The sequence below is a fragment of the Lissotriton helveticus genome, chromosome 3_1 (genome assembly GCF_964261635.1).
Source record: "Lissotriton helveticus chromosome 3_1, aLisHel1.1, whole genome shotgun sequence".
In the NCBI taxonomy this organism is placed as follows: domain Eukaryota; kingdom Metazoa; phylum Chordata; class Amphibia; order Caudata; family Salamandridae; genus Lissotriton; species Lissotriton helveticus.
In genome coordinates, this window is record NC_136061.1 from 979,708,904 (window position 1) to 979,725,255 (window position 16,352).

Genomic DNA, 16,352 nt, shown 5'->3' on the forward strand with positions numbered 1-16,352 from the left:
AACACGACCCACCGAGAGATGGTCCGTTTGTACACCGCCCGCCCCTTCTTAGCGCCCACGTAACCAACAAAGAGTTGGTCATCCACCCGGAACTGGCGTGTGCGATCCAGATAATATAACAGCGCACGTTTTGGGTCCAGACGGTGGAGCCGCTCTTCCTCTTTAGAGGGATGCGGAGGTGGAAAGAAGGTGGGCAAGGTGATGGACTGCCCGATGTGGAAGGCTGTGACTACCTTAGGCAGGAAAGAGGGTCTTGTCCGCAACACAACCTTGTCCGGATGGACAGAAAGGAAAGGAGGTTTAGAGGAAAGAGCCTGGAGCTCACTCACTCTCCTGGCAGAGGTGATGGCAACCAGGAAAGCAGTCTAAGTGTAAGAAGACGGACAGGACAGTTATGAAGCGGCTCAAAAGGAGCGCACATCAGGTAAGTTAGAACCAGATTCAAGTCCCACTGGGGCATCACGAAAGGAACAGGGGGGAAACATATGAGTGATGCCCTTCAAGAATCTGTTAACAATCGGGGACTTGAACAAAGAAGGCTGATCAGGTAGCCTCAAGAAGGCGGAAAGGGCAGAAAGGTAGCCCTTGATTACGCCCAGAGCAGAGCCCTGCTGGGCAAGAGAAAGAAGGGAGAGGAGAAGCTCAGAAAGGGGGGCAGAGAGTGGATCCACAGCCTTTGCTGTGCACCATGCCACAAATCTGTTCCACCTGCAGGCGTACACCGACTTTGTGGAGGGACGCCTGGCTGCCAGAATCACAGTACAAACTTCAGGAGGCAAGTCAAATGGCCTCAACTGCCGCCGCTCAATCTCCAAGCAAAGAGGTGGAGACTGGACAGGTTCGGCTGGAGGACCGTCCCCTGCTGCTGCGACAGAAGGTCCTCCTGAAGAGGCAGACAAATCGGGGGATAGGCAGACATGCTGAGTAGCTCTGGATACCAATATCTTCGGGCCCAGTCCGGAGGCACAAGGATAACTTGGGCCCGGTCGCGCCTGATCTTCAGCACTCTGGGCAGAAGTGGTATAGGCGGAAAGGCGTACAACAGACCGCAGCTCCACTCGCGACGAAAAGCGTCTCCGAGCAAGTGCCGCCTTGGAAATTCCAACACGCAGAACTGATGACATTGCCCGTTCTCTTCTGTGGCGAATAGATCTAACCAAGGCTCTCCCCACTGCTGAAAGAGGCCTTGCGCCACGTCCGGGTTCAGACGCCATTCGTGATCCATCATGCACCGACGGCTGAGTTCATCCGCCCTGGCGTTCAGGGAACCTGCCAGGTGTTGAACCACCAGGGACACGCCCTGATGTTCCAGCCACTGCCAGAGGCGCAGAGCCTCCTGGCATAGGGACCACAACCCCACACCGCCCTGTTTGTTGCAGTACCACATAACGGTGGTGTTATCCGTGAACACCTGCACTACACTCCCCCAGACAGAGGGGAGGAATGCCTTCAGTGCAAGCCGGATCGCCCGCAGCTCCAGAAGGTTGATATGGAGCTGGAACTCCGCCAGAGACCATAGGCCTCTGATCTCCGCCTCTCCCATGTGGCCTCCCCAGCCCTGGAGGGACGCGTCCGTCACAACAACGTGCTCCGGTTGGGGTAGGGAGGGGGATCTGCCACTGACCCAATCGCGGTCCGTGAGCCACCAATGCAACTGTCTTGCAGTGCCTCCGAGATCAAGACATGGTCGGAAAAGTTGCCCTGATGCTGGGCCCACTGAAACTTCAGGTCCCACTGCAGAGCCCGCATCCTCCACCGGGCGTGATGCACCAGAAGGATGCAGGAGGCCATCAGCCCCATTAGCCGCAGCGTCAACCTAACTGAGACTCGGGATAACAGCTGAAAGATCGGGATCAGAGCCTGAATATCCGACACCTGCTGTTCGGGAGGATAAACCCAAAACTGCGCCGAGTCTAGAATCGCTCCGATGAAGAGGAGCTTCTGAGAGGGACACAGGTGTGACTTCGGCACATTGATGGAGAACCCAAGCAGATGCAGGAGGTCGGCCGTAGTCTGGAGGTGGCGGACGACTGTCTGCGGCGAGTCCGCCTTCAACAACCAGTCGTCGAGGTAGGGGAAGACTGAAACCCCTAACCTGCGCAGATGAGCTGCGACCACCGCCATCACTTTCGTGAACACCCGTTGGGCGCTGGTAAGGCCGAAGGGGAGCACGGTAAACTGAAAGTGCTCGTGGCCTACCGTGAACCGTCGGTGGGCCGGCAGGACAGGTATGTGAAAATAAGTCCAACGCTACCATCCAGTCTCCAGGGTCCAGGGCAGGGACCTGAGCCAGTGTCAGCATCTTGAACTTCTCCTTCCGGAGGAAGCCGTTGACGTTCCGTAGGTCCAAGATAGGGCGTAGGCACCCTTTGCCCTTCTTGGGTACCAGAAAGTAGTGGGAGTAACAACCACACCCTACTTCTGGCCCTGGAACGCACTCGATGGCCCCCTTGGCCAAGAGGGCCGTAACTTCCTCTTGTAGAAGTTTCAAGTGATCCCCCGACACGCGGTGATACTGTGGTGGCATGGCTGGAGGGGACGCCTCTAAGGGGAGGGAGTAGCCCCTTCGGACGATTTGCAGCACCCACCTGTCCGATGTGACAGTGCGCCAGTGGTGGTGGTGATGGTGGACCCTGCCCCCCACTGGCATGACATGGGCCTGAAAGCACAGACTAGGAGGGTTTTGAGGCGGATGCTGCAGGGGCAGGTGTGGACTGGCTTCGCCGTTGTCCCCGACCGCCGCCACAGTGGTTTACACGTCACTCACCGGGCTGGATGGTAGTCTGTGGCCCGTGGCTGGCATGACGTGTGGGGGCGCCCCTTCCTTGGCCACGAAAGGGGCGAAAAGCAGCCGTTTGCTGGCGCGGGGCCGAGAGACCCAAGAACTTGGCCGTAGCCCTGGAGTCCTTAAAGCGCTCAAGCGCATGGTCTGCCTTGTCGCCAAAGAGGCGACGGCCATCAAACGGCATGTCCATAAGGGTGTTTTGGACATCAGCCGAAAAGTTGGCGGACCTCAACCAGGCGTGGCGACGAATCGCCACCGTCGTTGCCATCGCTCTGCCCAGTGAGTCCGTGGTATCCAGCCCACACCGGATGGAATACCGTGCTGCATCTCGAGCCTCCGCAAGGGCTTGGGCGAGTTTAGTCCGGGCCTCCTCCGGACATGGTGGCAGCACGTCCACGACCGTGTCCCGCAGAGAGTGGGTGTAACGGCACAAGAGGCATGCGGAGTTGACAGACCGCAATCCCAAACTCAGGGAGGAGAATACAGTCTTCCAGTATTGCTCATACCTCTTGGATTCCCGATCGGGGGGAGCCGACGGGAATGAGGTCTGGGAGTTAGAGGCCTGGATGACCAGGCTCTCGGGGGTGGGGTGGGTGGACAGGAAGCGAGGGTCGCCCGGAGCCGGGCGGTGGCATCTGGCCACGTTCCTATCTACAGGCAGACCTGTAGCGGGCTTGGACCACGTGCCCAGAAGAACGTCTGACAAGGCCTCATTAAAAGGCAGCAGAGGCTCGGCCGAGCTTGTCTGCAGTTTAAGGACCTCGGTGAGGAGGTTAGTCCTCACGGCCGCGACGGGGAGCTCAAGGCCCAAGGCCTTGGCAGCCCGCATCAGCACCACACTATAGGCAGCCCCCTCCTCCATAGCCACTCTAGGAGGGGAGACAAAACCAGTGTCGGGCGAAGTGTCCAGACCACTGGCCTACCTAAGCTCACCTGTCCAGTCCTGAAAACACTGAAACTCACGTGTCAGAGGGTCCTTGGACCCCTCCCAATCCACCTCGTCACCCATCGCCTGGTACTCAGGCTCAAAGGACGGGCCGGGTCGTAGAAGTAAAATTCTCCCATCGGCGTCGAGAGCGGCGGCGGACCCGAATCGAGGGTAGGACCGGGGACGGCGGCGTCCTGGGACGGTGCCGGGGGCGACACCCTGGGGGCCAGCCCCGGCGAGGTCGTGAGGTCGACCGGCGGCGACCCGGATCCGGCAGGGCCCTGCGGCGTTGAGACCGAGTCGCCGACGGTGTCGGGGCCGAAGCACCCGGCCCGCGTGGGGACCCAGTTGGGGCCGCTCCGCCGCGGAACCTGACAGAAGAGTGAGCGACCTCATGGCCGTAAGGAAGGCCTCGATCTCCTCCGGCGTTGCGTGCTGCCCAGGGACCGGCTGGTATGGAGCAGGCCGCAACGCCTGCGGCTCTGGCGGAGCCGCGGGCCGTGTCGCCCGAACCCCCGGCCGCGTCGCGCTAGCGTCGGGGGGGGGGGGGACGGTGGCCGTGAGGAAGGCCTCGATCTCCTCCGGCGTTGCGTGCTGCCCAGGGACCGGCTGGTATGGAGCAGGCCGCGACGCCTGCGGCTCTGGCGGAGCCGCGGGGCGGTGTCGCCCGAACCCCCGGCCGCGTCGCGCTAGCGTCGGGGGGGGGGGGGGGGGGGGGGTTGTTTCAGAAGAGCTATGTCGCCTCTGCGACTTCTTGTGCCTCTTACCTGAGGACTTCGAGCCCGAAGACCGATGACGACTCCCGGTGTGGTGACTCCGGCCCCGCGACCGGTCTCTCGACCTCCTTCCGGACCGGGACCTCGAGCGGCGCGGGGCTGACTGCCGGAGCTCGAGTCGCTTGCGGGAACGCTCCCGTCTAGCTTTGGACGTCAGGGCCCGGCAGTCGGAGCAGGACTTGTCGTCGTGATCTGGGCCCAGACAGTGAAGACACCGGAGATGGTGGTCGGTAACCGACATCAGTCGGTTGCAATCGACGCAGGGTTTGAACCCGGGCATCTCTATCGGCACCGTCGGTGTCGAGAGACTCGAAAAGATGATCAAAAGGATCGAAAAAGTTAGCCAAAAATTGACTAGGGTACAACTTTTTCCGGATCGGCGATTGCTGGCGCGGAAAAAAGAACTGACGTCAGCGGGCGAGGGCGGCGTCTAAGTACTCCGGCGACGTCTTCCCGGGAACAATGACTGACGACGGACGCGGAGCCGCAGACGACGCCTACCGACGCGCAAGGGTACTGCTACGCAAAAGTTTCCGGATCCAGTCTGATGCCTGGGGATATTCTAAGGTAAGGAATCTAATACTAACTGTTTTCTTTCAGATATGCCAGGTGTGTCGCTAGCTTGTCTGCGCTGCATCTCTCGTCACCTTGTACACTAGTCCTGAAGCGTTTTCTTAGATCGGAATGATCTACAGGCCTCACAAGTATTCACCCAATGTTCGGGCGAGAGACAAATTACAGACCAAATGCTGGTTGGTGTATGTGCATTTGGAATGGCAATTCGGATATAAACGCAACAGAGTGCGTTCCATCAGCAGGTCATTTTCCAGTTATAGCTGTTAAAGTGGAAAAGACACAGCCAAGTATGCCCCGTACTCTCAGCGAGAGCTAATGCGCTCCGCTCCTCTGGACAGATTCAGATGGCCAATGACACTGAGAAGGATGTTGGAACTGAGAGCGAACACTCTTCCTCCGGAGTGGAGGAGTTGGTGGGCCCCTCGATGCACTCCTTGGCGTGAACCCCCGGATTCCAACTCTTGAATAGGGGCCTACAGGGATGACCGTGGTTTGGACTAAGAGATACTGGAGCAGGCAAGCTGGACGCATGCCCTCTTCTTTCTAATCTATCTCTGCTGTTCTTGACTCTTTCTACCTGTCTTTCTTTCCTTTCTTGCACTGACGTCTTTGACCTTATCTTTCTGGACTTTGATTTGATGGGTCTGGGACTGCTGCATGAGTTTGAGCTTGTGGTAAAGGTTGGGAGCGGAGGGCGACAGACCTCTGCCTGCCCTAAAAGTCCACTCCCCGACATATTGCCGGGGATCAGTCATGGGGAGGTGGGGTGGACGGGGAGGGGGGCTGCGTTTGTTTTCTGGTTGGGAATGTTTTGGGTTATGTTTTGTATAAGGTTTGATTGGCACACTGACCGCAGGATCGCACTGATATGCAGACATATCACCCACCCCCCGCCAGAGAGAAACTGGATACACATTACTCCATGGCCCTGTGACAGTGGATGGAACCCCCGAGGGTGGGCTAGTGGTTGGCCCCTACAACCCCACAAGGTCCTCACGTGGAATGTGAATGGTCTGAGGGACAAGATTAAGAGAGGACTGGTGACGACACATATTAAGCGATTACACCTGGATATAGTCCTCCTCCAGGAGACCCACCTTAAAGGGACGAAGTGCGGGTTTCTGGCAAGGGGAGCTTATAAGGTACAGGCACATGCGGGTTATACAACAGGCTCCCGGGGGGTAGCTATCTTGACTAAAAAGTCCCCGCCTTTCACGGGTACCCGGACCTGGACAGACCCACAGGGGACTTACGTAGGAGGGACGGGAACATGGGGGAGACAGAGGGTCACGATAGCCTTGATCTACGCTCCCCCGAAACACCAATCTAGGACTCTCTCCTGAGTCGCTGATGTCCCGCTGGACACACCAGGCACGTTACACATCATAGGTGGGGACTTTAATGACTTTTTGTCCACTCCCATGGATCGCTCGGGGACAGGCGGGGACGGCTCCAAGACTACGCCCATGGCCAGGGTTATGACCACACTAGGCCTGACAGACGTATGGCGACGGCTGCACCCGACTACCAGAAGCTACTCATATTACTCGGGACGCATCGGGTACATTCCAGACTGGACTATGTCTTCCTCCCTAGACCTGAACTTGGGGCTGAAGACGAAGCAGAGTATCTGGCGAGGGGTCTCTCGGATCATTCGCCTCTTTTGGTTCGGCTGGGTGCGAGACTGATGCCTTGGGACCTACAGAATAATGAGATAGTACAGGGCCTTAGGGCTGACACAAAAGTGTACTTTGTAGAAATCGTGGGCTCGGTACAGTCTGGGGTGACGGTATGCGAGGCTTACAAGACTGTACTCCGCGATAGGGCCCAAAACCGAATATCCTGAGGAAACGGAAAGCCCAGGAGGAGCTTAATACCCTGGAAACCCACATTCTTGACTTAGAGCGGCGGTATTTGTCGGGGAGAGACCCTCAGGTGCTTCGGTGCCTGACGGACACCCAACAGCAGTACAAAGCCTTGGCGACGGATGAAGCCAAAGCGCAGGCTCTTGCAACCCTGCACAGGTTGTAGGACGTTGAGGACAAGTCCGGGAAACTGTTGGCCTGGCTAAGCCGTAAGGAAAGGGACGCCAGGTGGATTAAAGGGGTGGTAGATGGTCAGGGTCAGCTACAGAGAGAAGATGCCCAGATTGTTCGGACGTTTGCCACTTACTTCCGGGACTTTTATGAAGCTAGGGAATTGGGTGGGTCAGAAGAAATCATGGACTACCAGTCTACCGTCCAAACCTCGGTCGGACGAGGATAAGGAGACCCTTGAAACTGACATAACGGCCAATGAAATTAGGGAGGCGATAGCCAGGCTACGACCAGGGAAGTCGCTGGGTCTGAATGGACTCCCGGCGGAATTTATTTAAAAAGGTGTGGATCTGCTGACGCCCCACCTCCTAGAGCTCTTTAGGGACGCGGCCCAGGAGGGTCTCCTCCCATCGGACCTAAGGATGGCTACGATTGTACCTATATATAATGAGGGCAGACCTCCTGAGGACTGTGCGTCATATAGACCAATCTCCCTCCTGAACGTGGAGACTAAGCTCTTGGCGACGGTCCTGGCCCTTTGTCTATGCCTGGTGATTTCAGGCCTGGTTCACCAGGACCAGTCGGGATTCCTGCCAGACAGGGCGACTAGGCAAAACTTGACAAGAACACATTACTGGCTCATGGAGGTAAAGGGTCGAGAGGAACCACATATGTTTCTCTCTCTGGACTCAGAAAAAGCGTTCAACGCTGTACACTGGCCCTTTTTGGAGGTGACTATGGTCAAGTTCGGCATCAGCCCCAATTTTAGGAAATGGGTGGGACTGCTATAGCCAGACTCTAGAGCCCGGGTGAAAGTGAACGGGATCATATCTGAAGATTTCCCTATCAGCAGGGGGACACAACAGGGTTGACCCTTGTCCCCACAACCATTCGCCCTCACCATTGAAGTAGTGGCCTGTGAGGTCCGGCAGACAGACGAGATACAGGGATTTCATATATCACAGGCCGACATACAGGAGGAAAAATGTCGCTATATGCGGATGATATTCTTCTGTATGTGGCCCAACCAGCCACGACAGACCCTACACTGTTTAAGTTCCTGGGCCGGTATGGCTCCTTCTCGGGATACACGATAAACTAGCATAAATCGATACTGTATAGCCCATGCGATGGGGGGGGGAGTGGCCCCCTCTGCCTCCCGCCATCCAGATTACCCGGACAGGGTTCACATACCTAGGGATCTATCTGACAACAGACCGACATCTCCTATCAAACGAACATTCAACGAGTGATTAGGAACTTTGCAGAGGATGCTCTTAGGTGGAAGGCCTTTCCTCTCACGATCTTAGGCCGGGCTGCAATGTTAAAGATGATCATATTGCCTGGCTTCCTGTATGCCTTACAGAACGAGTACTTCCCCCTCCCCAGGCTGACGTTCAAGGTAATAAATGCGGAACTACGCTCATTGCTGTGATTAGGGAAACAACTGAGAATAGCCCTAGACACATTACAGGGAAATCAGTACAATGGAGGGATTTCCTTACCAGATGTGGAGGCATATTACTGGGCTGAACACTTGGCACATTACTGGGCTGAACACTTGGCACCGATCAATGACTGGCTTCACGCACCTGCGTATCACCCGCATATAAGCTAGAAAGAGACACCATGGATCGCCGCAATAGTCTCCATTATGTGTATGGAGGGACGGGTAAGAGGCAATTACTCCAGGCTACGCAAATAACAATAGAGGTCTGGGACAGGGCAACAAAGATGATGGGGTGGTCAAATAAACCTACCAAACAGACTCCAATATGGACCTGCACCTGGTTAAAGGAGCTCCAAAAATTCACAGGTTTTAGGAGATGGGACGATATCGGCATCTCCATGTTGGGGGACCTGGTAGCAAAGGGGAAATGTAAACCCTAAGGGACCCTGGCGGCAGAATATGGACTGGGCCCAACTAAGTTCCTCAAATATGCGCAACTGCGCCATGCATCGGGGCTAAGAGGGTGCTCACCTCTGCATTGCCAGAATATGCCCCACTGGAGGGTTGTCTGTTGCAAGAACGGGAACCCAATAAGTTAGTATCAGTGACGTACAGGACCCTGAATAATAACACACTGGACAGATTGGGGAAGCTGAGAGCAACATGGGAACAGGACCTGGGCGAGATGGACACAATAGACTGGGAGGCAGCCTTTATGCATCACAGAGAGGTCGCGATTAAATCCCGACTACGGCTCATACAATATAAGATACTGCACAGAGTGTGTTACGATCAGGGCCGGCCTGCACCGCATGGGTCGCGCTGGGGACTCCTCCTGCCTCAGGTGTAGACACCCACAAGGGACCTTCTACCATATCATCTGGGACGGCCCTATAATCCACACCTACTGGACACAGATATTGGGGGAGCTGAGTGAGGTGCTAGAGGTGGCGCTCCCATTGGACCCAAAAATGGTTTTACTTGGGATAACTACAGATATAGATTTGAGCCGCCCACATTTAATCTTTGTAATATTGGCCCTGGTGGTGGCAAAACGAGACGTGGCACGAGCATGGGGAGCACCAGCGCCTCCCCAGGTGGGAGAATGGAGGAGGGGGATGGATATGTACATGGCGGCTGAGTGGATCACCTACAAAGCTAGAGGTTGTCCCCTAAATTTTCAGTGTGGGGTAAATGGAGCAGGTACCATGGTCTCGATGGGAGTCTGGGACCAGATTGATGCAGTAAGAGTCCTAAAGGATGAAGCTATCCTTCAAGCTGTCGTAATACCGGCAGTGGGACCGAAATGCATGGTGAATTGTGGGGGGTAGCGGAGTATTGTATAACTATGTACTTCATGAAGTGGCCGGTTATTGTAGAATTGATGCTCATGATGTCATTCTTGTGGATGGTGGGGAGGTGGAGGGGGAGCGCCTGGGTGTGAGGTTAACTACCTGTGACTTATCCAGCTATGCTTATGTTGGTTGAAAATGCAAATAAAAATATTATTAAAAAAAAAAAAACTATGCGATCGAGGCAATACCGCCTAGAAAGGGATCTACTGGCGAACCAGAGCACGAGGGAGTACATCCGAACCTGTCGGCAGAAAGAAACAATGTAACAATATAGTCGATGTCCATGCACAGTATTACCAAAAGAAGGAGTGTCACAGCCTCGTGATTCGAAAAGCTTCTTCGAAGAAAAAAAAACTACTTGTAATCATCCGAGACCAACACTAGACCGTGGACTTATGCAAAGCATGTGCATCTACAGTCATACATGCCTTGAACATATTTATACCCAAAAGGCACAAAACATATGTCAGAGAGGCAACCAACTGTAATCAAATATTCAGCAAGTATTGGCAGCACTTTGCAAGTATTCATGGTTTGCACCCACATAAAAAATTAACTTAGTAAGGCACTTTGCACATGACTAGTGAGAGTCCAACACAATCTGTTAAATCTGTGCTGGTGGCACTGTGCATGTAGCACAAAGGTACGTTCAACAGCATTTAAAAATCTATCTAGGAACTGTAGCCTTATTTACTCTGCAAAGGGCAGTGGGAGAGGGGAGCCCAAGAACGGATTTAGATTTTTACTCTAAGTTTGATTTTTGAAAAGGGATGTTTATCTTCCCAGTCATCCTTCGATCTCTTCACTCCTTGCCAATAGTTCATTTTTACTGCAGGATTTGATACGCTGCCTACTGTTACACCAATTACTAGCAAGAGCAAGTAGCCAACTCTACCCTACTGATGTCTCCCTTCAACTTACTTCAGCTGAGACAGGCACACCAAGACTCCAAACCAACAATTTCTAAAAAGCCAGAGCAGCTGTAACTTTCAGCCGAGTCAGTCTCTCTCCTTATTCAGACCAACCTAATAATAAAGTCAGACCAGTACATTAATAAAAGTTTGATGTCAATTGCGAGTGAGGGTTGCTGATCACCACATACTTAAATCCCACGGAGAACAATGCTTTTTTTTTTTTAACCCACTCTGAAAGTTTTGCCAACCAACCTTTCGTCATTCTTTCGACTAATACACATTTCACCACTAGAACATGCAAAACATTCCATATGTCATGCTCATTCTCCATCAGATAATGTGTATTTCCCTTTAAGGAATGCAAATTTCCTCTGCAAGAGTCTGGTTTGCCATACTGCAGGAATAAATGATCCTGGCGAAAAGCACATTTCCATGCATCAGAAGTACAGGTACCTGCGAATAGCAACTGTTAAGGCTTCAGATGAGCTCGCACATGGACAGATGACTTCAGGTCTTAATCCTCTGGCCTGGAACACGTTGAGAAATGCATCACATGAGGAAATGGACCCTAAATTAAAGAAAACACAAAAGGAGAACATATTACCCACTTACATCTTGTTTTGCCCCGAGAATATATAAGTACATGTGAACCTGTTAGGGTTAATAAACAGATTATGAACCTCAAAGACACAGAATGTGCATCCTTGAGTGAAGAGCTGTACAATGGGTCTGAGTGAAGCTGTGGTGCACAAAGTGAGATGAATGGTGGACCATAGGCCTGTAATGTTTCTGATGCCGTGAGTCAAGGGCAGAGTAGGGAAAAGTTGCCATGCAAACAGAATGCTCGAGACCTGTGAATCTGCAGCAGGTGATTTTCTTGGAACCTGCCCTTAACACACACACTTCCCAAAATATAGGACAGAGAAGAACAGCATATATGTTCACCTACCATGCAGACATCCTGGTTCATCCTATGAACCTACAATATGTTGGATGAAAGCAGCTGAATGAACAGTCGAAGGAAAGCGCAATTTAGAAAATGAATTGGCTAAATTCACTTGGCAGGTCATACGAGAAAAGCTGGTTATTATTACCTCAAACATTTTATGAACTTCATCTCCTTTACCAAATGCTGGACAGCAGGAACAAGCATTTGCAATGCAATAGGTCTCGCATTAGTAAAGTTTGAGCTATTGGTATTGTAAATGACAATTTTTTTATTTATGTGTTGGTTTTGAGAATAGCGAAATTAATAGCTCTGTCATTTACAATTTTTATTTATTTTTTTATTTAAAAAGTTTTATATAACGCTAGCTTGACCCGTAGGTATCAGAGCGCTTTACATACATACAGTAAACAAGTTAACATTATGTACAAACGAACAACCCTATTAAAAGAAAATTAATATATACACTGTCTTCCAGTTTGTCTTTCCTGTTGCTGAGATAATGCAATGCTGATGCTCAGGTGATGCTGAGTTATACTGACATGGTGCTGAGGTGGTCGTGTGCTTGTGCAGAAGTGGTGCTGAGTGATGCGCTAATACTGAAGTTGTGCTGAGGTGGTGCAACGCTGATGCTGTGATGGGGCTGCGCTGGTACTGAGTTGGTGCTTTGCTGGTGGTGCACTGATGCGGAGGAGGTGCTGTGCTGATACAGAGGTGGTGCTGTGGTGGTGAGTGATGCAGAGGAGATTCTGCGCTGGTGCGGAGTGATGCTGTGCTGGTGCTATGCTGATGCAGAGGTGGCAGTGCTGCACTAATGCCAAGGTACTGCTGTGCTGGTGCTCAGATCAGTTAAACTGAAGTAGTGCTTAAGTGGTGGTGTGCTTGTGCGGAGGTGGTGCTCATGTGGTGCTGAGTGATACTGAGGTGTTGTTCAATGATGCTGAGGTGGTGCAGTGATGCTGAGGTGGTGGTGTTGAGTGATGCTGAGGAGATGGTGTTGAGTGATGCGGAGGAGATGCTGGTGCTGAGTGATGCTGTGCTGGTGCTGAGTGATGCTGTGCTGGTGCTGCACTAATGTTGAGGCTGTGCTGTGTTACTAGTCAGGTGGTGCTGAGGTAGTGTTGTGCTAGTGCTGCACTGGGGCTGAATAATGTTGAGGTGTTGTGCTGATGGTTGTAGTAGTGCTCAGCTGCTGCTGAGTGACATTCAGGTGGTGCTGCTGAAGTGGTCCTGAGTGACCGTGCCTGGTGTTGAAGTGGTGCTGCACAGATGCAGAAACGTGCTGAGGTATTGCTGCACTGATGCATTGGTGTTGCGGTGGTGCTCAGGTGGTGCTGACCTGGGGCGGAGTGATACTGAGGTGGTACTGTGCTGGGGTGGTGCTGCGCTGGGCCTGAGTGATGCGGAGGTGGTGCTGTGGTTGTGGTTGTGCCCAAGTACTGGTGAGTGAAGCTCAGGTGGTGTTGCTGCAGTGGTGATGAGTGACGCTGACTGGTGCTGAAGTGATGCTGTGCAGATGCTGGGGAGGTGCTGCAAGTGTTGTACTGATGCGGAGGTGGTGCTGTGTTGATGCTGTGGTGTTAAAATGGTGCCGTGATCAGTGATGCTGAGGTGGTACTGAGTCAAGCTGATATGGTGGTGCTGTGCTGGTCTGGTCTATGACATTTATTTTCTGAAATTCCGTCTGCTTACAGTGTCTTAAACCCTCTGCAGAGGATAAAGTGCAACATGTTGGTAGTCAAAACAATTAGATAAACCTACATATAAACCATTCAGGCAATATTTCTTCTAATGGAGGGTGCAATAAAATGAAATTTCGCGCAATTTACTCCCGCGATTTGTGGCAGGTTTTCTTGCAGCAAATCCTGGGAGCAAATATTTAAGATGTGATTTGCACCCTAAATTGTGAGTGGCAGTGGCGTAGCCAGCGTGTCATGGGCCTAGTGCAAGTAATGGGCCACCCTGATTGCTGTTTGAATTATAAAATACAGCAATAATCAGGGCTCAACGGGCCCCTCTGGGTCCCGGTGCCACTGCACCTGCTGTATGAATGGAAGTCACGTCGCTGAGGGGGAGGAGGGGAGGGGAGGGGTTTGGGAGCTTTCATCTGAAACAGAATTAGAATCACAGTTGTACCTAACAAGCATAGCGTGCCTGTGTTAAGGGGAGGCCCATACAAACCATGGCACACGTAGCGTGCACATAGGGTGAGAGTGTCGCAAGACTCTTCCATCCCCTCAGGGCAGCACTATAGGTCAAAGTTGGTCCTTCAAACCCCATGAACACAGAGGACTTCCACTCTCAAATCAAACACAAAGACCAAAGTTAGCTTGCTGAGGTGCTATGTACAATACACAAAAAATAGAATATAACTAAGATGAAATAATCTTCTGGGATACCATTGAAGAACTGAGAAGCGATCCCTGAGACAATGGGTTTGAAGTTTGAAACTACTGCTGGTTTCCCGCCTCCCATGATTTCTTGTCTGTTTGTTTCTAGAAGGAACACATTTTTTGCATCTTTTGTTTTTTTTACGAGGTGATGGGGGGTTCTCTCCCCCTCCCAACCTTGCAAAGGCTTTTTGTAAGGAATCAGAAAATGGCGTAAAAGCACACAAACATGTAAGTTTAGGGGTGTCACAAACTTCCAGGGCGTTTTCGCTCTGTAACAACCCCTTTCTCAACCACGGGAGAAGATACACGCACATTTCCACACGAGTAAATCCTTTTACAGTGTGAAACTGGCTTCTGTAAATTGCAAACCCGCTTTACACTCGTAAATAACATCTTTGCGCACACTAGTCAAACGTACAAGCGCAAACCGTGTTGTGAATAGGGCCGTGTTCTCGCAGTGGAACTGAAGAGCAGAAAACTGGCCCCACTGTTCCATTCCAGCCTCGTAAAGGCTCCCCGTGAAGTTCCTATTACCGCCGTGGAAGCTCGCTCTCTCTAGGACGGAAAATAGTACATCCTCTATTTGGCAACACTCCGAAAAAAAAATAGCACTATTAATTGCTTTGGCATTCATTTTAATAACACATTAGTCACGACAAACACCCTTGGTGAAAATGTAGATGGAAAATATCATTCCACTCTAATCTAACAATAATTATGTTGAGTTAATTGCAAAGTGCTGCGGATTTTTATTTCCTGGTTCTTGTAATCGGTCTGGTAAATGCCAGCCGCTGGGGTTGCCACCTTCGAGAAGATGAAATCAGGGACGTGCCTGAAAACGCGCGTGTTCAAAGAGAAACTCTTCATTGTTACTTAAAGGCCCGATGCTAATTTAACAAGGTGATTGGCCCATGCTGCCGTTTTTGCAGGGGTGCACGACGCACCGTGCAGTTCAAATGATGGCGGACCAGAGAGGGAGCATGGCTTCAAGGAGTTCTGCCTCCTGATTGGCTGTTGAAATAAACAATGAATAGAAATCTGTGGTGCGCGCGCACCACAGAGGAGCCGACGCGGGAATCGAAACCAGTGGTGCGCGCGCACCAGAGGAGCGGGGTAAGGGAGCTCGAAGACGCCGAGACAAGGTAGGGGATGTGTGTGTAGGGGGGGGTTCTCTGTGTATGTATGTATGTATGTATGTGTGTGTGTGCGTGCGTGTGTGTGTGTATGCTCGGCGGGGTTGGGGGGGGCGGTATGTGTGTTTGCACGTATTGTGAACAGCCTGCCGGAATCGGAGCGCGCGCGCGACCTGATCCCGGCAGGCTGCTGCTGAGTGCGCGTGCCAGTCTCTTGTCCTCTCCCTTTCAGTCCTTGAAAGCGAGAATGATTGCAATAGTCTCGCTCTGCGACAGCAGGCCTTTGGCCTGCAATCGCAGGGTGAGACCTAAAAAAGGACTGTCAAACTTGGATAGCCCATGATTATGTCAAATATCTTGAGCAACCGATTAGGGAAAATGCTCTTCACTACACACACTCTTTGTTGTTGAGAAGACATTTCTGGGCAATAATAGTAGTCTAAGGAGGAGTGAAGAAGAGGTTTAATAAACTGACCAGTAAAAACAGATCCATCAAGACAGGCAAAGGAAGGAGTCCAAGTAAGCCGACAAGCTCACAGAGCAGGGATATAATAGATGACAAGAACAGTCATGGAATCATCTGTCAAATATGGAAAATGCAGTCACAATGACCAAAACGGACAACAGAAATAGCGGAGGTATATCAGCGCATCAGAGTAGGACTTTATAAGCTAACCATGATAAGCGAGTGAAGGAGCAGGTTGCAACTTATAAAAGCAGGTATGGGAAGTACAGATCTTACATCTCGGAAGATAGTATGTCCAGCATACCACAGACAACACAACTGTCTAGCAGTTAAGGGAAACTCAATGACGTACTAGGAGATCTGAGCTACATATGTTCTACAAAAGCAGTTTTCAAATTACACCTTGAAAGAAAGTCAACTTAAATCTATCCTCCAGCAGGGACAAACCGGAGGCAGAACTGAAAGATTCAGAGTGCACTAGCTTTTGCTCCCTCAGCTGGAGAAAAGGCTCTTCTGCATGAAGAGACACCATGATGTCAAAAAAGAGAACCATAACATCCAAATGGCAAGTATTCTCAAAGATTCTTGTCATTA

At 51.9% G+C, this 16,352-nt stretch overlaps 1 protein-coding gene across 2 annotated transcripts in view; it reads right to left on the reverse strand.

The window, feature by feature from the left end:
• DIP2A (DIP2 acetate--CoA ligase A) overlaps positions 1-16,352 on the reverse strand; it is a 784,944-nt gene that overhangs the window by 251,872 nt on the left and 516,720 nt on the right. For both annotated transcript variants that reach the window (XM_078681430.1, XM_078681429.1), the window contains one exon: positions 11,274-11,388. In XM_078681430.1, coding sequence (XP_078537556.1) covers positions 11,274-11,388 — 115 coding nt within the window. The remainder of the gene's footprint in view (positions 1-11,273; positions 11,389-16,352) is intronic.